This window comes from Vipera ursinii, assembly GCF_947247035.1.
Source record: "Vipera ursinii genome assembly, chromosome: 12".
Classification (NCBI taxonomy): domain Eukaryota; kingdom Metazoa; phylum Chordata; class Lepidosauria; order Squamata; family Viperidae; genus Vipera; species Vipera ursinii.
In genome coordinates this window covers 18613124-18636680 of record NC_139525.1, presented here as the reverse complement: position 1 = coordinate 18636680, position 23557 = coordinate 18613124, and the positions used below count along the sequence as shown (strand labels likewise).

General features: G+C 46.7%; 1 protein-coding gene across 2 annotated transcripts in view; it reads right to left on the bottom strand.

Moving 5' to 3' along the window:
* Window positions 1–23557, bottom strand: part of AMOT (angiomotin) — a 69529-nt gene that overhangs the window by 27932 nt on the left and 18040 nt on the right. For both annotated transcript variants that reach the window (XM_083372306.1, XM_083372307.1), the window contains exons 4-6: window positions 12462–12909; window positions 10954–11098; window positions 40–132 (exon numbers count right to left, since the gene is read on the bottom strand). In XM_083372306.1, the coding sequence (XP_083228432.1) occupies window positions 40–132; window positions 10954–11098; window positions 12462–12909 (686 nt within the window). The remainder of the gene's footprint in view (window positions 1–39; window positions 133–10953; window positions 11099–12461; window positions 12910–23557) is intronic.

The window sequence follows — 23557 nt, the reverse complement described above, 5'->3', positions numbered from 1 at the left end:
TAACTGCAGCTCTTGGTAGAGGAAATGTGATAGACTCACTTTGTGCAAAGAGCTGGGAGATGGTTTTCCTGTTATCCTCGGTGCCTTCAAATTCTTTCTCTGCAAGTTGCTTATTAGCAGTATCCATACGATCTGCAAAGGAAGAAGAAATGCACTGAACTGTTAGGGCTGATAAATTATTACTTCAATTGTTAAGAGTCTATCCCACATGTATCATTCCTCCTGCCACCTTGCACAGCTGTCTAGTGAGGTGGGCTGGACTGAGGGAAAGAAAATGACTACAGCCCAAGTCAGCCCCGTGAACTTTCATGTCTGAAGATGAGTTGGAACATGGGTGTTCCTGATTGCCCTGGACTTGCTAATCCATAACCCAGTGACTCTACGGAAGCAGTTAACCTTTCTTGCCATTCAACAAAGGAGGCAGTATTTCACCATCTAATCTTTATTAAAAGCTGAAAGTTCAGGTAAAACTGAAAAAAAATAAGCAATGGCATACGTTAGGTCCATAAACTGTACATATGAATATATGTACGTAATAACTAGCAGCCATATTCTATAAAAGAGACCATGTGCTCCTAGCTATAATGTGGCCTATCTACTGTCTAGGCTAAAAAATATAGCTACCCTACACCCTACAGAGCCTAAACTGCCTAAAGGTGTGAAGGGATACATTGCTCACCTGTGATACCTCCAGATGGGTCAAGATTTCAGTTGAGGAACTCTGTGTGGTTTCTCTGCATGGAAGATGGAGGCTGGAATGGCCTCACTTCCCTTCTCTTTGCCATGCAATAGCAACAGCACATAGACTTATATACTGGTTCACAGAGTTTTACAGCCCTCTCTAAGAAGTTTACAGAGTCAACCTGTTGCCCCCAACAATCTGGGCCCTCATTTTACCAACCTCGGAAGCCTTTAGAAACCTTTAGAAAGTGAGACTTGAATTACCAAACATGCTGCACCTATTTTGGCTAGCATGGATCAGGGTTGCTAAAGTTTACCTATAAGTTACCTAAATGCAAAACACCTTATTATTTCAAAGGCACAGTACCTAGAGTGCAGAACAAGCAGTTATAACAGATAACCCTGTCCTGCCAGAGCAGCAAATGCGCTGGGGATGGAACACTGGTCCTAGTCCAGGATCTTTAATGACAATGTCCCCCATGACACATGGTATCCTCACACATGGTGATCCATCTCTAAACCTTTTAAGGGACAGTTGCTGTATTGCAGGGGTGTCAAACTGCCGGCTCGCGGTCTGGATGCGTCACATGGAAGCTGTGCCCACCCCATTGCTGGCAATGAAGAAAAACCTCCGATACGTCGTGCGACGTCATGTGACGTTGCAAGTTTGACATGTCTGCTCTATTCTATTCCAGCCGATCCAAATTGCCCAACCTTGCACTTTGCTCCCACAGTGATGAACCAAATGCATTGGGAAGTCCCTGAACAGGATGGAAGGACAAAAGAATCAGCAGGTCCTTCCTTCTTTCTTGTTGAGAAGACAGCCATCTTGGCAAATGGCTTCTGGCAGCCTTATCTTGTCCCATTAATCTTTTTGATCCCTTTTAATGAGTCTTCCCCCTTTATGGATTACTGCCTTGTCATGGCGAAGGGGCTTGCATAACTCAATGAAGCTATGAGCTATGCCGTGCAGGGCCACCCAAGACGGACAGGTCATAGCAGAGAGTTCTGACAAAACGTGATCCACTGGAGAAGGAAATGGCAACCCACTCCAGTATCTTTGCCATGAAAACCCTATGGACAGTACCAAAAGGCAAAACGATATGACGCTGGAAGATGAGCCCCTCAGGTCGGAAGGAGTCCAATATGCTACTAGGGAAGAGCAGAGGGCTAGTACTAGTAGCGCCAGAAAGAATGAAGCGACTGGGCCAAAGCCGAGAGGACGCTCAGCTGTGGATGCGTCTGGTGGTGAAAGGAAAGTCCGATGCTGTAAAGATTTTTTCTCCATAGGAACCTGGAATGTAAGATCCATGAATCAAGGAAAGCTGGACGTGGTCAAACTAGAGATGACAAGACTGAACATCGACATCTTAGGAATCAGAGGACTAAAATGGACAGGAATGGGTGAATTTAATTCAGATGACCATCAGGTATACTACTGCGGGCAAGAATCCCTCAGAAGAAATGGAGTAGCCTTCATAGTCAATAAAACAGTAGGAAAAGCAATACTAGGATACAATCCCCAAAATGACAGAATGATCTCAGTGCAAATCCAAGGCAAACCATTCGATATCACAGTAGTTCAAGTCTATGCAGGACAAGAAGCAACGGATGGAAACTAGTCAAGGAGAAAAGCAACCTAGAACTAAGGAGAAACTTCCTGACAGTTAGAACAATTAACCAGTGGAACAACCTGCCTCCAGAAGTGGTGAATGCTCCAGCACTGGAAGTTTTTAAGAAGAGACTGGACAGCCATTTGTCTGAAATGGTATAGGGTTTTCTGCCTGAGCAGGGGGTTGGACTAGATGACCTCCAGGACTAGATGACCTCCAAGGTCCCTTCCAACTATTATTATTATTATTATTATTATTATTATTATTATTATTATTATTATTATTATTATTAATTATTAATTATTATTGTTATTATTATTCCCCAACCACTGGTGCCAAAGAGGATGAAATTGACCGGTTCTATGAAGCCCTACAGCACCTTATAGAACTAACACCAAAAAATGACGTCCTTATCATCATGGGGGATTGGAATGCTAAAGTAGGAAGCCAAAAGATTACCGGAATAACAGACAAGTTTGGCCTTGGAGTACAAAATGAAGCAGGGCACAGGCTGATAGAATTTTGTCAAGAGAATATGATGGTCATAGCAAACACTCTTTTCCAACAACCCAAGAGACGGCTCTACACTTGGACATCACCAGACGGCCAACACAGAAATCAGATTGACTATGTGCTCTGCAGCCAAAGATGGAGAAGCTCTATACAGTCAGTAAAAACAAGACCAGGAGCTGACTGTGGCTCAGATCATGAACTTCTCATTGCAAAATTTAGGCTTAAACTGAAGAAAGTAGGGAAAAGCACTAGGCCACTCAGGTATGAACTAAATCATATCCCTGATGAATAAACAGTAGAGGTGACAAATAGATTTAAGGAATTAGATCTGATAGACAGAGTGCCTGAAGAAGTATGGACAGAGGTTTGCAACATTGTACAAGAGGTAGCAACCAAAACCATCCCAAAGAAAAAGAAATGCAAGAAAGCAAAATGGCTGTCTGAGGAAGCTTTGCAAATAGCTGAGGAAAGGAGGGAAGCGAAAGGCAAGGGAGAAAAAGAAAGATACGCCCAATTGAATGCAGAATTCCAGAGAATAGCTAGAAGAGATAAGAATGCCTTCTTAAATGAACAGTGCAAAGAAATAGAAGAAAACAATGGAATAGGGAGGACCAGAGATCTTTTCAAGAAAATTGGAGAGATGAAGGGAACGTTTCATGCAAAAATGGGCATGATAAAGGACCAAAATTGCAGGGACCTAACAGAGGCAGAAGAGATTAAGAAGAGGTGGCAAAATTACACAGAAGAACTATACAAGAACAAGCTTAACATCCCACATAATCACGATGAGGTGGTCACTGACCTCGAGCCAGACATCCTAGAATGTGAAGTGAAATGGGCCTTAGGAAAGCTGAGCAACAACAAAGCTAGTGGAGGTGACAGTATTCCAGCTGAGCTATTCAAAATCTTAAAAGACGATGCAGTAAAAGTGCTACACTCAATTTGCCAGCAAATTTGGAAAACTCAACAGTGGCCACAGGATTGGAAAAGGTCAGTTTACATTCCAATTCCAAAGAAAGGCAATGCCAAAGAATGTTCAAACTATCGCACCATTGCACTCATTTCACATGCTAGTAAAGTTATGCTTAAAATCCTACAAGCTAGACTCCAGCAGTATGTGGATCGAGAACTTCCAGAAGTACAGGCAGGATTTCGAAGAGGCAGAGGAAGTAGAGATCAAATTGCCAACCTAAGCTGGATCATGGAGAAAGCTAGGGAGTTCCAGAAAAAACATCTGCTTCATTGACTATGCTAAAGCCTTTGATTGTGTGGATCACAACAAATTGTGGAAAGTTCTTAAAGAGATGGGAGTACCAGACCATCTTATTTGTCTTTTGAGAAACCTATATGCAAGTCAAGAAGGAACAGTGAAAACTGGACACGCAACCACCGATTGGTTCAAAATTGGGAAAGGAGTCTGGCAAGGCTGTATGCTGTCACCCTGCCTATTTAACTTATATGCAGAGCACATCATGAGAAAGGCAGGGCAAGATGAATCAAAAGTTGGAATTAAGACTGCTGGGAGAAATATCAACAACCTAAGATATGCAGATGATACCACACTAATGGCAGAAAGTGAAGAAGAACTAAAGAGCCTCTTGTTGCAGGTGAACAAGGAGAGTGCAAAAGTTGGGCTGAAACTTAACATTAAGAAAACCAAGATCATGGCATCCGGCCCTCTCAATTCCTGGCAAATAGATGGGGAAGAAATGGAGGTAGTGACAGATTTTATTTTCCTGGGCTCCAAGATTACAGCAGATGGGGACTGCAGCCAAGAAATTAAAAGATGCTTGCTCCTGGGGAGGAAAGCCATGGCAAATCTAGACAGCATACTAAAAAGCAGAGACATTACCCTGCCAACAAAAGTGTGTATAGTGAAGGCTATGGTTTTCCCAGTTGCAATGTATGGCTGTGAAAGTTGGGCCATAAGAAAGGCTGAGCACCAAAGAATTGAGGCCTTTGAACTCTGGTGCTGGAGAAGACTCCTACGAGTCCCTTGGACTGCAAGGCGTTCAAACCGGTCAGTCCTAGAGGAGATCAACCGTGACTGCTCTTTAGAAGGTCAGATCCTGAAGTTGAAACTCAAATACTTTGGCCACCTAATGAGACTCACTGGAGAAGAGCCTAATGCTGGGAAAGGTTGAGGGCAAGAGAAGAAGGGGATGACAGAGAATGAGGTGGCTGGATGGAGTCACTGAAGCAGTAGGCATGAGTTTAAATGGACTCCAGAATATGGTAGAAGACAGGAACGCCTGGAGGAACGTTGTCCATAGGGTCACGATGGGCCAGACACAACTTCGCAACTAAGAACAACAAATAAGTCTTCAACCTTTGCTGCACCACAGACACCAAATGTCATAGTTTGACATCCTCTATGCAAGTATCAACATCTTCTGTGTAAGAAGGGTCACCCCATTCCCTCCCTCCCTAATTCTGCATTAGAACTGCATCTTATATCTCCACCCTCTGGGCACAAAATCCTGGAATGAACTTGCATCCCTCTTTTCCTTCAGATTTAGAACATAGAATAATATGGTTGGATGGGACCTTGGAGGTCTTCTAGCCCAACCCCCTGCTCAAGGCAGGAGACTTTATACCATCCTGGTCAACTGGTTGCCCAATCTATTTCTGAAAACCTCCAGTGATGGAACAGCCATAATTTCTGGGGGCAAGCCTTGCCACTGACTGTTCCCTCGGTCAGAGAACTTCTCCTTACTTTGTAGGTTGGGTCTCTCTCCAATGAGCCTCCACCCATTGCTTCTTGTCTTGCCCTCAGGCGCTTTGGAGAATGGGTCGATCCCCTCTTCTCTGGGACAGATTTATTTGCTTCACAGCTGTATTATAAAAGTGGAAACGGGGTGGGGAGGAGCTAAAAACACCTCTTGCCAGAAGGGCAAAGCAAGTCTGAAAGAGAGACCCAACGGGGCACTCTATCTAGCTTTTTAGTAACATGTAAATGGAGATTAATCATCCAGGTCAAAAGTATCTTAAAAGGTCAAATCATGGCAACTGGACCAAAGTTTATTAAAAGTGAGACGTTTCGTTACTCACCCAAATAACGTCCTCAGTCAAAATGAATATTTGGGTAGGCAGAGAGTCAGTCATTGGAAAGAATCAATTCTCGCCATACAAATTTTCATTTTGACTGAAGAAGTTACTTGGATGAGTATCAAAATTCACACTTTAATAAACTTTGGTCCGGTTGCTATGATTTAACCTTTTAAGATACTTTGGCCTGGATGATAGAATCCCCATTTACATGTTACTTTTATTTGGGGAGAAACCCCCTGCAGTTTGTATGGCAAGAGTTGGTTCTTTCCAATGACTTTCTGACTCTCTGCCTATCCAAATTTTACTTCAACTGAAGAAATTACTTGAATGAGGAAATGTCCCAATTTTAATAAACTTTGGTCCAGTTGCCATGGTTTTAACCTTTTAAGATAGCTTTTTAGAACTGTAATCACACAAGTGGGTAAGAGCCAGCATAAAATATCAATTTGATCTTCTATTTAAAATAAATCAATTAAATATATCTAAGAAATGTATATTGCAAACTTATTAATTTTCCCCTGTTACAGTTTGTTGGTGGTTCCACTTGGTGATCAGGCTCTGCTGGCAGAAGTCCACAAATTGGAAACAGGTAAGAATGCAAACAGTCCCGCCATTCACTCTCATGTGAAAAAAGGCCACTTCAGATGCCCCTCGCACCCTCCGTCAAAGGTACGTGTTGGCCGAGGAGGTGGAAATTGACCTGGCCAGGTCCCACAGCCACAACGCCTACGGATGGAGCCGCTGCTCCCCGCTAGAGAAGATGGATGCCCTGAGAACACCTGGACCGACCTACAGGCTGCTTCAAATGTGGGAAGGGTGGACACTGGGCCGCCGATTGCCAATTTGTCAAAGCAACTCCAAAGCCCAGTGGCAGCACAGAGAAAAAGGCAGTAAAGCTCACACCGAGATCACGCAAACCAGCGTTAGAGGGAGTTGAGGTCGTTGAGTTATTGGGATATTTCTGGTGAAAAGGCCGCAGGTATTTCTTTTCACCAGAAATACCCCGATAAACCATGCATGTCCAATCTCATCTACTAACTTACTTAAATTTTCTTTTCTTTCTCTTCCAGGGCTAACGGCTCTGAAAATGGGGCCCAATGTCAGATGCCTCTTTGTTTTCTCTGATGCTCACTAGCATCAAAGGAGCTTTTGGGAGGGGAAGAGCGCTGGGGGTGTGAAAGAAGGGAGTAGAGACACAAACGGGAATGGAGGTGCCAAACCGAACCATCTGCCTGCCCTCAGGGATGCCGCCCCTGGGCAAGGAAGTTACCACAGGTCCTGAGGCACCAAGTTCCCAAAAGATCAGACCAGGACTCGATTGGATTGCTCTGGCCAGGGGGAGGGCTTTGGACATTTGGGGATTGCTTTCAATATACGATTTTTGTGCGGTTTTCCTTCAGAGCTTGCCTTGCTCACTCTGCACTCAGTATCTCTAGTAGAAGTACCTTTTCTCTAACATCCATGGAGCCAAAGGGAGTAAACGGGGGTCAGTCTGGCAGCTCAGCTCTTCCTGTGCTCGGTTGGGTCAAGAAACGGGGCCAGCAGAAAGTGCCGTTGTTCTGCTGCATTTCTGATCATAACATCTGATACCCCAAACAACAGCGTTGCTCTGGGGACTCAACCAGTGCAGGATCTGGTAAAGCACGTTCAGGAAGCAGTGCTGGGGGATGACCACTGGACTCACCGCCACTGACCTTTGGGTCTCCTGTGCATCGATGTGAAGATGCTCAGGGAGCTTCCCTGGAGTCTGCGGCCCTCTTCGCCAAGGGAGGCGATGGAGTCTGACTGGCTGGACGCCGGCTCCGTCCAGAGAAGGGAATGGAGGGAATGTTCATCTCCCGGGAAACTAAGTCAGAGTGGAGGGCACAACCTGATCTGGATAGAACCGGGTTAAGCTTCCTCGGGATCTTTTTTTTTTTTTTGCAGCTTGGAGGTGGTTCTGGCAATAGGGCCTATTCTGGAGGAGTCTGGCGCTCTGGTTGGAAAAGACAGAACTAGCCACAGGTTTTAAGCACGTTTCTAAATTAAGTTTAAGTTTAAGTTTAAGTTTTATTAAATTTTTATACCAGTGTACTCTGGGTGGACCACAGATGGACAGGATTTAAGAATGAAAACTAGTGCAAAACACAGCGTTCCATTTCAGTTGTTGTTCCACACGGCCTTCATCAGCCAGGCTGACTGCTGATTTGTTTTCACACGAAACCTTGGAACTTAGTTAGAAAGGCCTAAATGGTTTGGGATCATGACAGATGAAAGCACCCATCGGCCCAGCTGAATAGTTTGCTCATATCTTAAGGTCAGTCTTGGAGGACATTTCATGTGTCCAGCCACGAGGAGAGGGAGGCTGAGGTCTCTCTTTCCCAAAGAGGACTCTCTTTTCTAAATGCTTATACTGCCACCTTCCTTGTTAAATTTAGATAGAAAGTCTTGACACTTTACAGAACAGAATAACTGTAAGTGATCTTAATACAATGCTTTAAAAAGATGATTACTATCCTATTCTTCTGTGCTGCATTAATAAAAATGGTTTTGAACTTTTAAATTCTACATTTTGGGGCTACAAACTCAGTCACTTGATTTGATTTGATTAAATTTATATGCCGCCCTTCTCCCTGAGGACTCAGGGCGGCTCACAACCATAAAAATTAAAAAACATAAAGTAATTTTTTTAAAAAAGAATTAAACAATAGATGCAATAAATACAAGACAATTTAACCCAGTAAAAAGCCTAATTAAAAACCATAGTCAGTCCAGGCCCATTTGTTGGAACAACCAGGTCTTCAGGTCATGGCGGAAGGACCGAAGGTCAGGGGCCGTCCGCAGCTCTGGGGGTAGTTCATTCCAGAGGGTCGGCGTGCCCACAGAGAAGGCTCTCCCCCTGGGGGTCGCCAGCAGGCATTGCCTGGCTGACGGAACCCTGAGGAGGCCGACTCTGTGGGAGCGAACCGGGCAAAGGGAGGTTGACAATGGCAGCAGGTGGTCTCGCAAGTACCCCGGGCCTAAGCCATGTAGGGCTTTAAAGGTTATTACCAGCACCTTGAATCGCACTCGGAGGGTAACCAGAAGCCAATGCAGCTCGTGCAGGAGTGGTGTAACATGGGAGTACTGAGATACTCCCATAAGCACCCGCGCGGCCGCATTTTGCACCAGTTGAAGCCTCCAGGTGCTCTTCAAGGGAAGCCCCATGTAAAGAGCATTGCAGTAATCCAGGCGAGAAGTGACGAGGGCATGGGTAACCGTGCATAGGGCATCTCGGTCGAAAAAGGGGCGCAACTGGTGCACTAGGCGAACCTGTGCGAAGGCCCCCCTGATCACGGACGTTAGATGATCTTCCAAATTAAGCCATGAATCCAGGACACCCAAGTTGCGAGCCCTTTCTGAGGGGGGCAATACCTCCCCCCCATCAAAAGAGATGGAACAATACGAGATGCCGGTATCCACAGCCACTCGGTCTTGGAGGGGTTAAGCCTGAGCCTGTTCCTTCCCATCCAGTCCCGCACCGCCTCCAGGCACCAGGACATCATGTCAAGGGCATCACTGGGTTGGCTCGGGGTGGAGATAAACAACTGGGTATCATCCGCATATTGGTGATACCTCACCCCAAAACCACGAATGATCTCGCCCAGCGGCTTCATATAGATGTTAAACAGGAGGGGGGAGAGAACCGACCCCTGAGGGGCCTCGGGGTAGATCTCTGTCCCCCTGCCAATACAAACTGCGAGCGGCCCGAGAGGTAGGAGGAGAACCACTGTAAAACACTGCCTCCCACTCCCAACCCCTTGAGCCATCGCAGCAGGATACCATGGTCGATGGTATCAAAAGCCGCTGAGAGGTCAAGTAGGACCAGGACAGAGGAACAGCCTGTCCCGGGCCTGCCAGAGATCATTCACCAGTGCGACCAATGCCGTTTCCGTGCTGTAGCTGGGTCTGAAACCGGACTGGTATGGGTCCAGATAGTCCGCTTCATCCAGGAATTGCGGGAGCTGACGCACCACCACACTTTCAACAACCTTTGCTATAAAGCGAAGGTTGGAGACAGGACGGTAGTTATTCAATGAGGCTGGGTCCAAAGCAGGCTTCTTGAAGAGGGGCCTCACCACCGCCTCTTTTAAGGCGGAGGGGAAGACACCCTCCATCAAAGAAGCATTAACAACTGCCTGGAGCCAGCCCCCTGTCACCTCCCAGGCGGCCGAAACCAATCAGGAGGGACATAGGTCCAGTAAACAAGTTGTAGTGTTCAGTTTACGCATGATCCTGTCCACCTCAGCCAGAGTCCCAAGGTCAAACTCACCCCAAATGGTATAACCAAGACCTGCCCTCTCCACTCTGCCAAATTCCGCCCAGTCGGAGTCCAAGCCAGTCCGGATCTGAGCGATTTTGTCCTGCAGATACTGTACAAATTCCTCAGCCCTACCCTGCAAGGGGTCATCCCTCGGTCCCTGATTAAACAGGGAGCGGGTCACTCTAAACAGGGTGGCTATCTGCGGACGCAATGAGAGCGGAAAAGTAAACACACTTTGCCGCTTCCATCGCCACTAGGTAAGACTTAAGATAAGTTCTTAGCTGTGTTCGATCAGATTCGGATTCGCTGGACCTCCAACAGCTCTGTAGGCGTCTTTTCCGGCGCTTCATCTCCCGGAGCTCCTCGGTAAACCAGGGGGCCACCCGGGGTCTGTGCCGGGTCAGAGGCCACAAAGGCACAACTCGATCCAAGGCCCCAGCAGCCGCCCTCTCCCAGGCTTCTACTAGGGCCTCGGCAGAGTCGTGGGCAAGGGAAGCAGGAAATGTCTCAAGCTCCGTCTGGAAGCCTTCAGGGTCCATCAGGCGCCTGGGGTGGAACCACTTGACACTGAACTCAGCAACACAGATTGAACTTTGTAGCTGGGCAGGAATTTCCAACCCAAATTATGATACTGAATGTTTACAAGAGTAAATATAATGTGAACATACAAAGGATTTTACAAAGAGACAAAAAGTGAGCTGCATAGTGTTTTCCGTTGTTTTTTTAGGAGTCATCACTGATTATATCACTGATGTTAAATACAGGTATTCAATCACTCAGCAGCAATAAGAAGAACTTTAACATTTCTTTTACCTCTGAGGTCACGATTAAAATCATGAAGTCTACGGATTTCACATTCCAGCTTGTTTCTCATGGTCTTTTCCAGAGACTCCCGCTTGGAAGAAGACTTCTCCAGATTTTTATAAGCCTCTGAAACTTGTTGGATTTCTGTTTCTAGCTATAACAAATAATTAAATGAAAATAAAACACAAAAAATATTCAGCAGTGTGTTCTAATATTCATCTCTGAATTCCATCAGCTCTGTGCCAACTCCGAGTAGCTGACTGGTTTGGACAGTGTGAAAAGGAAGAGCTCAACCCTTGCAGTGCAGCAGCAGCAGAAAGAGTCTGTCTGATGCACAATGAATGCCAGGTTAACCCTGACGTGGGTAGTCGGACTCCAAAATGTCTGCAGGGGAGGCCAGCTCGGAGCCAGATGTGAGGTCCCTGCACACTGCCAGAGGGAGCCAGCGCACAAAAGTCACACTACAGGCATAATCACTCTGGAGTGCATCTCCCTTGCAATACTCCAAGGAATTGTGAATCAATCATAGAGACATTTCAACACCTTGACAAAATCTTGATTTGCAGGGTTTGCACATAGGAAGCTTACACTTTGTTCTAAGTTATTATTCACTTCAAACATGTTGAATAAGCACAATGACTGGGATGACAAATCATGCTAAGTAAAAACCAGACAGACTGCAATATATGAACTCAGCCCTTGCCCCAAACTAGAGACTCATTATCTCTAAATGTCTGGTGTAGTTTTCCCTCAACCTGGCCTGATTTTCATCTCCCGTGATTCCCAGAGAATATTTGCTAACAGCCTAGCTTGAAATGATGGGAGTCAGCGGTTAATGGAGCGTACAGGGTTGGGAGAAACTCACCTGCAGCAAGTAGCCTGGTCTTTCCTCAGCCTTACGGAGAGGGCCAAGGCCTTCGCTTGAGGCTTTCTGCACACCAACACTCCCCTTCTGCCACTGAGCAGTAGCATCTCTTAGGGTCTATTAAAGTAGCCCCAAATTTGACACAGTACAGGTAGTCCTCAAGTTACAACCACAATTGAGCCCAACATTTATGTTGCTAAGTGAGACATTTGTTAAGTGAGTTTTGCCCCATTTTATGTCCTTTCTTGCCACAGTTGTTAAATGAATCACTGCAGTTGTTAAGGTGGTTGTTAAATGAATCTGGTTTTCCCATTGACTTTGCTTGTCAGAAGGTCGCAAAAGGTGATCACGTTACCCCAGGATACTTTCATAAATATGAAATAGTTGCCAAACATATGAATTTTGATCATATGACCATGGGGATAATGCAACGGTCATAAGTATGAAAAACCATCATAACTTTGGCTGTAACAGTTGCAACTTTGAACTAAATCAAGGCTGTAAGTCGAGGACTGCCTGTATACAGATTAAATCAGGAGATGAAGACGGGGACACTGTATAGATGGTTGATTCGCAAGAGCGACGGCTTCTCCACAGTATCGTCCTTAGGATTTTAAGGACAGAAGGAGAGGGAAGAAAAACAACCTCCTACCTTGTGCAACCTTGCTACTTTTTCATAGCATCCGTCCAGCTCTTGCCGTAGAGACTTGTTCTCCTCAGAAAGGATCTCCACCATCTGCTGGGCCCTGGAGACAATGACGTAGGGGTCCACCGCCATTTGCTGATAGGGAGACGGTGCTGGTGGGGGCCTGGGCAGGGCTGAGTAAGAGTCCCCTTGATGCTGTCCAGTAAGAGGTTGGCAGAATCGATAAAGGTCACCCTGGTGAATCTGGTTGGGCAAAAAAAGTTGCTGCGTCCGGGGCAGAGAGAAGGGGTCTCCTTGGCTAGGGGTCAGAGGTGGCTGGTGTTGAGAAGGTGACAGCCTGGAAGGCGGCAGTGATGGCAACAGCGTCAGGGACCCCAAGGAGGTCAGTGAAGAGGTTGGGCTGTGGTGGTGGGGAGGTCGTTGTTGGAATGGCAGTTGAATCTCTGGGTTTTGCCTGTCAAGGACAACCAATACATCATTTACATTGGACACTACATTTGTACCTGCAGCTTCCCTAACTTAGTGCTTCTGAGACACTTTATATTTCTATTCCATCACCATTTGAGCTTTGGGCTTCAATTCTCCTTAGACCTTTCTGAAACAGCAGAGCTCATGCTGGTTGGATTATGGGGCTAAAGACTATTGAAAGTGGATGGTGCTAGTCCCAGCTTTGGATGCTCAAGTTCCTACAGCTCGAACCAGCTTCTTCCAACTTCAGTTATAATATGAAAAACTCAGTTGCATGGAAAAGATGTGATGAAGCTCCAGACTTACAAGACTGTTTCCAACATTGTTTGAAAAATCTCAACAGGGCCAGGGAATTACAGCCAAGCTGCTGACCCAGGTTCCTAAGTATGAGCACACTTCAACTAAAGAGCTGGCAGATGTTATCTCAGAACCGTTGCACCACATCTTTCATAAATCCTGCAGCACCGGGGAAGTACCTGAGGATTGGAAAAGGGCTGATGTGGTTCCCATCTTCAAGAAAGGGGGGGGAAAACGGACCCAGGAAACTATAGACCAATCAGTTTAACATCAATACCTGGGAAGATCCTAGAAAAGATAAATAAAAAAAAAGATCTGCGAACAACTAGAAGCAAACAAAGCCATAACCAGTAGCCAGCACGGGTTTGTTAAAAACAGTTCATGCCAAACCAATCTTATTTTATAATGCTGTGGACGTAGTATACTTAGATTTCAGTAAGGCATTTGATAAATTAGACCACAACCTACTCCTTGGTAAGCAAGAAAAAGGTGGAACAGACAATATCACAACCAGATGGATCTGTAGCTGGCTGGCAAACTGTACTCAATTTATTTATTTATTTTATTTTATTTTATTGCATTTATATACCGCCCTTTCCCTGAGGACTCAGGGCGGTTTACAGGGAGTTAAAAATCAACCATACAAAAGTTAAAACCCAGTTTAAAAAGTATTAAATCAACCCTGTACTATTAAAAACCCCAATTAAAATGAGTAGTCCTTAACGGCACTACATTCACATGAAGAGAAGTAAGCAGTGGGGTACCACAAGGTTCCATCTTAGGCCCAAGACTCTTCAACATCTTCATCAATGACTTGGATGAGGAAATTGAAGGGGAACTCATCAAATTTGCAGATGACATTAAACTGGCAGGAGTAGTCAACACCCCAAAAGACAAACTCAGGATCCAAAAAGATCTTGACAAACTTGAACAATGGGCCCTATCCAACAAAATGAGTTTCAAGTTGGAGAAAAGCAAAGTTTTACATTTAGGCAGGAAAAATCAAAGGTACAAATATAGACTGGGCGAGACCTGGCTTAAAAACAGTAACTGTGAGAGGGACCTTGGAGTCCTAGTGCAGCGTTTCCCAACCTTAGGAACTTGAAGATGCGTGGACTTCAACTCCCAGAATTCCCCAGCCAGCATAGCTGGCTGGGGAATTCTGGGAGTTGAAGTCCACGCATCTTCAAGTTCCTAAGGTTGGGAAACGCTGTCCTAGTGGACGACCAATTGACCATGAGCCAGCAGTGTGCAGCAGCAACCAAAAAAGCTAATACAATCCTGGGTTGTATAAACAGAGGCATAAAATCAAGATCACACAAAGTATTAGTACTGCTTTATAAAAGCCTAGTAAGACCACACCTGGAATACTGCAGCCAATTTTGGTCACCATATCACAGAGAGTTTGGAAAAATTTCAGAGAAGAGCAACTAAGATGATCAAAGGCCTGGAGATTAAAACATACAAAGAACAGCTGCGGGATTTGGGTTTGGCTAGTCTAAAGAAAAGAAGAAATAGGGGTGACATGATAGCAGTATTCCAGTATCTGAAGGGCTGCCGCAAAGAAGAGAGGGTCATGTTATTCTCCAAAGCACCAGAGGGCAGGACAAGAAACAATGGTTGGAAATTCATCAAAGAGAGAAGCAACCTGGAATTAAGGAGAAACTTCCTGACAGTGAGGACAATCAACCAGTGGAACAGCTTGCCTCCAGAAACTGGACAGTCACTTGTTTGAAATTGTATAGGTTCTCCTGTTCAAGCAGGGGGCTGGACTAGAAGACCTCCAAGGTCCCTTCCAGATTCTATTCTATTCTATTCTATTCTATTCTATTCTATTCTATTCTATTCTATTCTATTCTATTCTATTCTATTCTATTCTATTCTATTCTATTCTATTCTAAATATAAGAAGACTTCATCCATGGATTGTTTATAGGCACAATTCAAAATACTGAATCTCTGTCTAGTCTGGCTAGTATCTCAAGGGCTGTCTGTTGTTACTCCAACTGGCTGGACAGCTGACAGTGTTGCCACACCTTTGTCTGCAGAAGTTGGGTGTCTCCTGTAGAAAAATCCTTTTTGTGGTTAATTCAAAACCTTACAGTTTGGTTATTCCAGAACTTCTTGTTGCTCTCTGCTGCTCATTTAGGCTTTGGGGTAATCCATTTAATTGAATGAAGTTGCATGGGTTTGTTTCCCTGCAAGTGACTGCCTGGTTTTATTCTATACAAGATTTCTAAAGATGCTTTCTTAGTTAATTCAAGCACGGAGAATCTGTGTATTTCCAGATCTGGCTCAAAAAGTGCAAGCTCTCCCAGCCTCCATCACCCACATAGTTGGGGTTGCTGGGAAATGGAGTCTGACCACTAGGAAACATCCCAGATCTCCGTCCCCCCTGGTAAATTCCTGCTTTTAAACATTATTCATCTATACTGGTAAGCTTTCATTCCATTTATTATTTTTTCGTGATCATTTAATACACCCTGAATGTCATGGCCCCAAAACAGAGCAACAACTATTTTAAATCAAGGAATCTATTTTGTAGTAAAAATGAAGCAGTATGCAGCAGAGCCCTTCCCAAGTCTTCTAACAGCTCTGCAGCTGCAAAAACAATTATCATGTAATACTTCCCTAACTCTGTGAATGCAGACTCACACATACACAAAGATGCACTATAAATCTGAATGTTCATTTTGCCTCAAGTATGGCTGTTCTATGAATAAGCTGTAGCAGCTAGCAAAGGATCAGAGTAAGAGCTGTAAAAACAAAGAACTGGAAAAAATGACAAAGCAATCCCATGAATCAGCCATTCTGGCCAGAACAATAAGTTAGGTTTTAAAACACAAGAAGTCACAGTTTTGGGTAGGTTGGATTACTTATTGATTCATCATCTGGTCCCACCATGAAAACTGTGGTTGTGGTCATAAACTCATCTGAGCTATCTCAAAGTTGCTTTTTCAGGTACCTGGTACCTACTATATCCTTACACATGTACACACACCCCATCACAACTGATGAAGCTTCTTCTTCTTCCTCAAGGAAAAAAGAAAAAAAAACCAATCCAGTTGCCTTTTTGAAAAAGCACCTTTGAGAGAACTAGGACTCTCCGTAGCTACTCATCTGAGCCAGTTCCTCAAAGAGGAGCTTTTAAGGGAGAAAACCCTAACCTTCTGATTCAGCTGAAAGCGGCGGAGGTGACTGAGGGCTTGGCTAACCCATCTCCTGGCAAGGAGGCCCGTCTGCAGTGGCAGGGCCAGGTGGGGGCCCCGTGCCTGGGGCCCAGCCCTCAAAGTACCTGTAAAGCCAGCGGTGGCTAAACTATAGTTTCTGACATGACAGAAATAAGACCATAATTAACCCAGAGAGCTATCATGTCGATTCTATTTCATTAATTTAACTTAAGTTAGATGATCTTGAGTTTTTCTTGAATGAATACACTTAACATGAGCTGATTTAATTCTTTTTCATGGTCCAAAACTAGTCAATAAACCTGGATTCTCAGGGTTGATCAAGAAATTAAACCTGTTTTATTGGAAGTTACCTTACCAAAGAAGCCGGTCAAGCCTTGTAAGAGTAAGTGTAGGTTCACGATTATCCTATTGCTTGTTAGAAACAACCTTTACACAAAAGTTTTCATGGAGCTTTGACTGAACTCTTTTTAATAACAATCAAGACTTCTGTATTTTTAATATTTAATATTGTTAAATCTGTGCAGTGTTTCATAACTGCAAATACTGTAAAATATATATGGTATTTTTGTAAAATATTTACAATATTTATAATTATTATGCAGTTCTGGAAAATATTTTGAAAGGTGAAAATTTAAAGTTATAAATAAGATTAAGTTTTATTATGAATAACAAATTAACAGAATTTTGGGACCTTGGAGGTCTTCTAGTTCAACACCCTGCTCAAGCAGAAAAACCTATACCATTTCACATAAATGGTTGTCTAATCTCTTCTTAAAAATCTCTAGCTTTGGAGCACATACAAGCTTTGGAGGCAAGTGTTCTATTGATTAATTAATCTAACAGTCAAGAAATTTCCCCTTAATTCTAGGTTGATTCTCTCCTCAATTAGTTTCCATCCGTTGTTTCTTGTCCTACCTTCAGGTGCTTTGGAGAATAGCTTGACTCCCTCTTCTTTGTGGCAACTCCTGAGATATTGGAAGACTGCTATCATGTCACCTCTCATCCTTCACTTCATTAAGCTAGACATGCCCAATTCCAGCAACCGTTCTTCATCTGTTTTAGCCTCCTGTCCCTTAATCATCTTTGTTGCTCTTCTCTGCACTCTTTTCAGAGTCTCAACATCTTTTTTTATATCATGGCAATTAAAAATGGATGCAATATTCCCAGTGTGGTCTTACCAAGGGATTATAAAGTGGTATTAACACTTCACATGATCTTGATGTGCTACTAACTTTATTCTGCTCAGACCCATCCATCCATCCCTTGACTTTTGTAAACTTTGCTTACTGGGCTGTTTTCAAACTGTAAAAAGCAAAAGGGTTGGCTGCTGAGCCCAGCACAATACAGTCCACTGAAAAAGGCTCAGAAAATAAAATTTGGTTCTGAGTGGAAACTTTGAGAACGGCAGCTCTATTGTTCACTTGACCAGATGTTCCAAATTGCCTGCAAAGACTTCTTCTAAACACATCTGCCAAAACCTCTCACAATGCACTCTAACCTCTCTGTTCTGGCATTCTTCCCTAGTTGTTCAGAGATCAATAACCTTTTTCATGACCTTTCATGTTTACAAACTGAGCATCTGAACACAATCTAGGCACTGATTCAGAGAAGCAAAGCATCCATTCCCCAAATATTGGGACACTGAACAGGCAGTGGCCCAAATGCTAATTCACACAATTTTCTTGTCAGGGAATTAAAAAATAAAACAAAGATTCCCTGAAAAACTAAAACCTTTGGCATTTGGTGTGACTAGTCTATATTTCCTGTCATGTGAAGGAAACGCAGCCACTCCTACCTGTTCAGGGAAAAAGGCCAAATTAGCTTGACTTTCCACCCTCTGGATCAGGAAAATAAATGGGTGCAAACTAGAAGCAAGCCACCCTCCACAGCCTACCTTGAACGTTTTGAAGAGGACCCATTTATTTATTTAGTTAGTTAGTTAGTTACATTTATATACCGCCCTATTCCCTGAGGACTCAGGGCGGTTTACAGGGAATTAAAAAATCCACCATACAAAAGTTAAAAAACCAAATTAAAAAATATTAAATTGACCCTGTATACTTAAAACCCCAATTAAAAAATTTCTCCTCAGCTTGGGCCTGAGAGCTCGAAGAGCCAGGTCTTCAGGCCCCGGCGGAATGATCGGAGGTCAGGGGCAGTCCTCAGCTCCACCGGCAGCTGGTTCCAGAGGGCAGGCGCTCCCACTGAGAAGGCCCTATCCCTGGGTGTCACCCGCCGGAAATCTCTCACCGGCAGCACCCTGAGCTGTGGGAGCGCACTGGGCGAAGGGCGTTTGATGCCGGCAGCAGGTGTTCCCTCAAATAGCCCAGACCCAGGCCATGTAGGGCTTTATAGGTAATAACCAGCACCTTGAATTTCACCCGGAGGGCAACCGGAAGCCAATGCAGCTCGCGGAGTAGAGGTGTTACATGGGAGTATCGGGAGACCCCCATTACAACTCGCGCGGCCGCATTCTGCACCAGTTGAAGCCTCCGAGTGGTCTTCAAGGGCAGCCCCATGTAGAGAGCGTTACAGTAGTCCAAACGGGAGGTAACAAGCGCATGAGTAACTGTGCGTAGGGCGTCTCGGTCCAGATAGAGACGCAACTGGCGCACCAGGCGAACCTGTGCAAAAGCCCCCCTGGTCACGGCTCCTATGTGGTCTTCAAAATTGAGCCGTGAGTCCAGGAGGACGCCCAGGTTGCGAGCCCTATCAACGGGGGGTAACACCTCACCCCCCATCGTTAGAGGTGGAATGATCTGGTTAACCTGAGATGCCGATATGCACAGCCACTCAGTCTTGGCGGGATTGAGACGAAGCCTGTTTCTCCCCATCCAGACCTGAACCGCCTCCAGGCACCGGGACATCACGGAGAGGGCATCGCTGGGTTGGTTCGGGGTGGAAAGAAAAAGTTGGGTATCATCAGCGTACTGGTGATACCCCACCCCGAAACCACGAATGATCTCGCCCAGCGGCTTCATATAGATGTTGAACAGGAGAGGCGAGAGGACCGACCCCTGAGGAACTCCACAAATGAGAGACCTCGGGGCGGATCTCTGCCCTCCTGTCAACACCGACTGCGAGCGGCCCTGGAGGTAGGAGGAGAACCACCGTAGAACGGTGCCTCCCACTCCCAACCCCCTGAGACGCCGCAGCAAGATACAATGGTCGATGGTATCGAAAGCCGCTGAGAGATCTAATAGGACCAGGACAGAGGAGCAACCCCTGTCCCTAGCCCTCCAGAGATCATTCACCAGCGCGACCAATGCCGTCTCCGTGCTGTGTCCGGGCCTGAAGCCCGATTGGTACGGGTCCAGATAATCAGTTTCCTCCAGGAACAGAAGGAGCTGATGCGCCACCACACTCTCAACAACCTTCGCCAGAAAGCGAAGGTTGGAGACTGGACGATAGTTGTTTAAAACAGCCGGGTCCAAAGCAGGCTTCTTGAGAAGGGGCCTCACCACCGCCTCCTTCAAGGCGGCAGGGAAGACACCCTCCTTCAAAGAAGCAGTTATTACTGCATGGAACCAGCCTCGTGTTCCCTCCCGAGCCGCATAAGCTAGCCAGGAGGGGCACGGATCCAACAAACAGGTGGTGGTGCTCAGTCTCCCCATGATCCTGTCCACATCATCAGGGGAAACAGGGTCGAACTCAGTCCAGATAACGTGCTCAAGACCGTCCGATTCCTCCACATCAGACTCTGCCCAGTCAGAGTCCAGACCGGTCCGGATCCGAGCGATTTTGTCCGCCAGATGATGACTAAACTCCTCGGCTCGTCCCTGCAAGGGATCCTCTCTCACCTCCTGGTTAAGGAGGGAGCGAGTCACCCTAAACAGGGCGGCCGGGCGATTATCTGCGGACGCGATAAGGGCGGCAAAGTAGTTAGACTTCGCCGTCCTTATTGCCGCAAGATAAGACCTTATAAAGGTTCTTAACTGCAATCGGTCGGATTCGGATCAGCTGGATCTCCAACCGCTCTCTAGACCTCGTCTCCGACGCTTCATCTCCCGGAGCTCCACAGAGAACCATGGGGCCCAGCGGGATCTGCGCCGGGTCAGAGGTCACATGGGTACAACGCAGTCAAGTGCCCTGGTGGCAGCCGTTTCCCAGGCCTCCACCAGAGCATCGACTGGGCTGTGGGTAAGGGTGATAGGTATAGGCCCAAGCGCCCTCTGGAACCGATCCGGGTCCATTAGGCGCCTGGGGCGGAACCACCTGGACGGTTCCGCCGCCCAGCGGCGGGGGGTGGCATGACGGAAAACCAGCCTCAGGAGGTGGTGATCTGACCATGACAGAGGGGTGATGGACGGGGAAACCCCTCCCAGATCGTCCAACCACTGTCCAGACAGGAACACCAGGTCGAGAGTATGATCCCCCTCATGAGTCGGGCCCTCAATAACCTGGGTCAGGCCCATGGCTGTCATGGAAGCCATGAACTCCTGAGCTAACTCCGACGACCCTCCCAGTGACGGCAGGTTGAAGTCACCCAGGACTATAAGCCTGGGGAACTCCACTGCCAACCCTGAGAGGGCGTCGAGCAGCTCAGGCAGGGCTGTTGCCACACAGCTGGGCGCCAGGTATGTAAGCAACAAGCCCAACTGAACCCGAGGACCACATCTCAAGAGGAGGGATTCATTGCTAGTTCCCTTCGAGTTCAGGGCAAATTTATCTTGAGCAAGAAGTTGGGGGCGCACTAGTATTTTTAAAGAAATATTTATGGTCTCTTGAGGGCAGATGTGATAAAGATTGGGAAGCATGAAGGGTCTCAAGTATCTCAAATCTTTGCCTCTCCTGAATCTGTAATATTTAATTTTAATTTAATTTTAATTTAATTTATTGAGATTTGTATACCGCCCTTCTCCCAAAGGGACTCAGGGCGGTTCACAGGGCATAAATATAAATAACAATACAAACATTAAAAGACAATTAAATCAGTGCCCAAGTTAAAACAAGAATAATAAAACAAGTCTATAAAAAACCCATGTACCCCCATCAGGCCAGACCCGCTAGTTCAAATAAATGGGTCTTCAACCCGCGACGGAAGGATCGGAGGTCTGATGCCATCCGGAGCTCAACCGGCAGTTGGTTCCATAACGCCGGAGCACCCACAGAGAAGGCCCTCCCCCTGGGGGCCACCAGTCGACATTCCTTGACAGGAGGCACCCTGAGGAGGCCCTCTCTGTGGGCGCGCACAGGGCGGAGGGGAGTCGACGCCGGCAGCAGGTGGTCCTCGAGGTATCGCGGACCCATGCCATGTAGGGACTTAAAGATCATAACCAAAACCTTGAACCTTACCCGGAAGACAACTGGTAACCAATGCAGCTCACGGAGCAAAGGTGTAACATGGGAGTACCGGGAAACTCCCAAGACAACTCTCGCGGCCGCATTCTGTACCAGTTGAAGCCTCCGAGTAGTCTTCAAGGGAAGTCCCATGTAGAGAGCATTACAGTAGTCTAGGCGAGAGGTCACGAGCGCATGAGTGACCGTACATAAGGCCTCCCGGTCCAGATAGGGCCGCAACTGGCGCACCAGGCGAACCTGGGCAAAAGCCCCCCTAGTCACGGCCACTATGTGATCCTCCAAAGTGAGTCGCGAATCTAGGAGGACTCCCAAGTTGCGAGCCCTATCCACAGGGGGTAAAAGCTCACCCCCCATAGAAAGAGATGGAACATCCCAGGTGTCCCGGAAAGTCGGAATGTACAGCCACTCAGTCTTGTCAGGGTTGAGTTGAAGTCTGTTCCTCCCCATCCAGACCCGAACCGCCTCCAGGCAACGGGACATCACAGCGAGGGCATCACTGGGGTGGTTTGGGGTCGAAATAAAAAGTTGGGTATCATCAGCATATTGATGATACCCAACTCCAAAACCACGAATGATCTCACCCAGCGGTTTCATATAGATGTTGAACAGGAGAGGCGAGAGGACCGACCCCTGAGGAACTCCACAAGCGAGAGTCCTAGGGGTCGACCTCTGCCCTCCTGCCAACACCGACTGCGAGCGTCCCAGGAGATAGGAGGAGAACCACTGAAAAACCGTGCCTCCCACTCCCAAGCCCCTGAGACGCTGCAGCAGGATACCATGGTCGATGGTATCGAAAGCCGCCGAGAGGTCTAATAGGACTAGGACAGAGGAATATCCCCTATCCCGAGCCCTCCAGAGATCATTCACCAGAGCGACCAATGCCGTCTCCGTGCTGTGCCCGGGCCTGAAACCCGATTGGTAAGGGTCCAGATAATCCGCTTCATCCAGGACCAGAGGGAGCTGATGCGCCACCATACTCTCAACAACCTTCGCAAGAAAGCGAAGGTTGGAGACTGGACGAAAGTTGTTCAATACAGCTGGGTCCAAGGCAGGCTTCTTGAGGAGAGGTCTCACCACCGCCTCCTTCAAGACGGTGGGGAAATAACCCTCGCTCAAAGAAGCAGATATAACCGCCTGGAGCCAGCCTCGTGTCCTCTCCCTAGCTGCATAAACCAGCCAAGAAGGGCACGGATCCAATAAACATGTGGTGGAACTCAGCTTCCCCATAATCCTGTCCACTTCATCAGGGGTCACAGAATCAAACTCCTCCCAGATAACATTGACAAGACCGCCCGCGTCCTGATCGCCAGACTCTGCCCAGCTGGAATCCAAACCGGTCCGAATCCGAGCGATTTTATCCGACAGATGTTGACTAAACTCCTCGGCACGACCCTGCAAGGGATCCTCCCTCACCTCCTGATTAAGAAGGGAGCGAGTCACCCTAAACAAGGCGGCCGGGCGATTATCTGCGGACGCGATGAGGGTGGAGAAGTAATTACACCTCGCCTCCCTCATCGCAGCGAGATAAGACCTAATGTAGGTTCTTAACCGCAATCGGTCGGGTTCAGATCGGCTGGACCTCCAGCAGCTCTCTAGGCCCCGTTTCCGACGCTTCATCTCCCGGAGCTCCGCAGAGAACCATGGAGCTCGCTGGGATCTGCGCCGGGTCAGGGGCCGCAAGGGTACAACCCGGTCGAGTGCCTCAGTGGCTGCCCTTTCCCAGGCTTCCACTAAGGCATCCGCCGAGCTGTGAGCAATGGAGGCAGGTGGGGACCCCAGCGCCGCTTGGAACCTATCAGGGTCCATTAGGCGTCTGGGGCGGTACCATCTAGTTGGTTCCGTACCC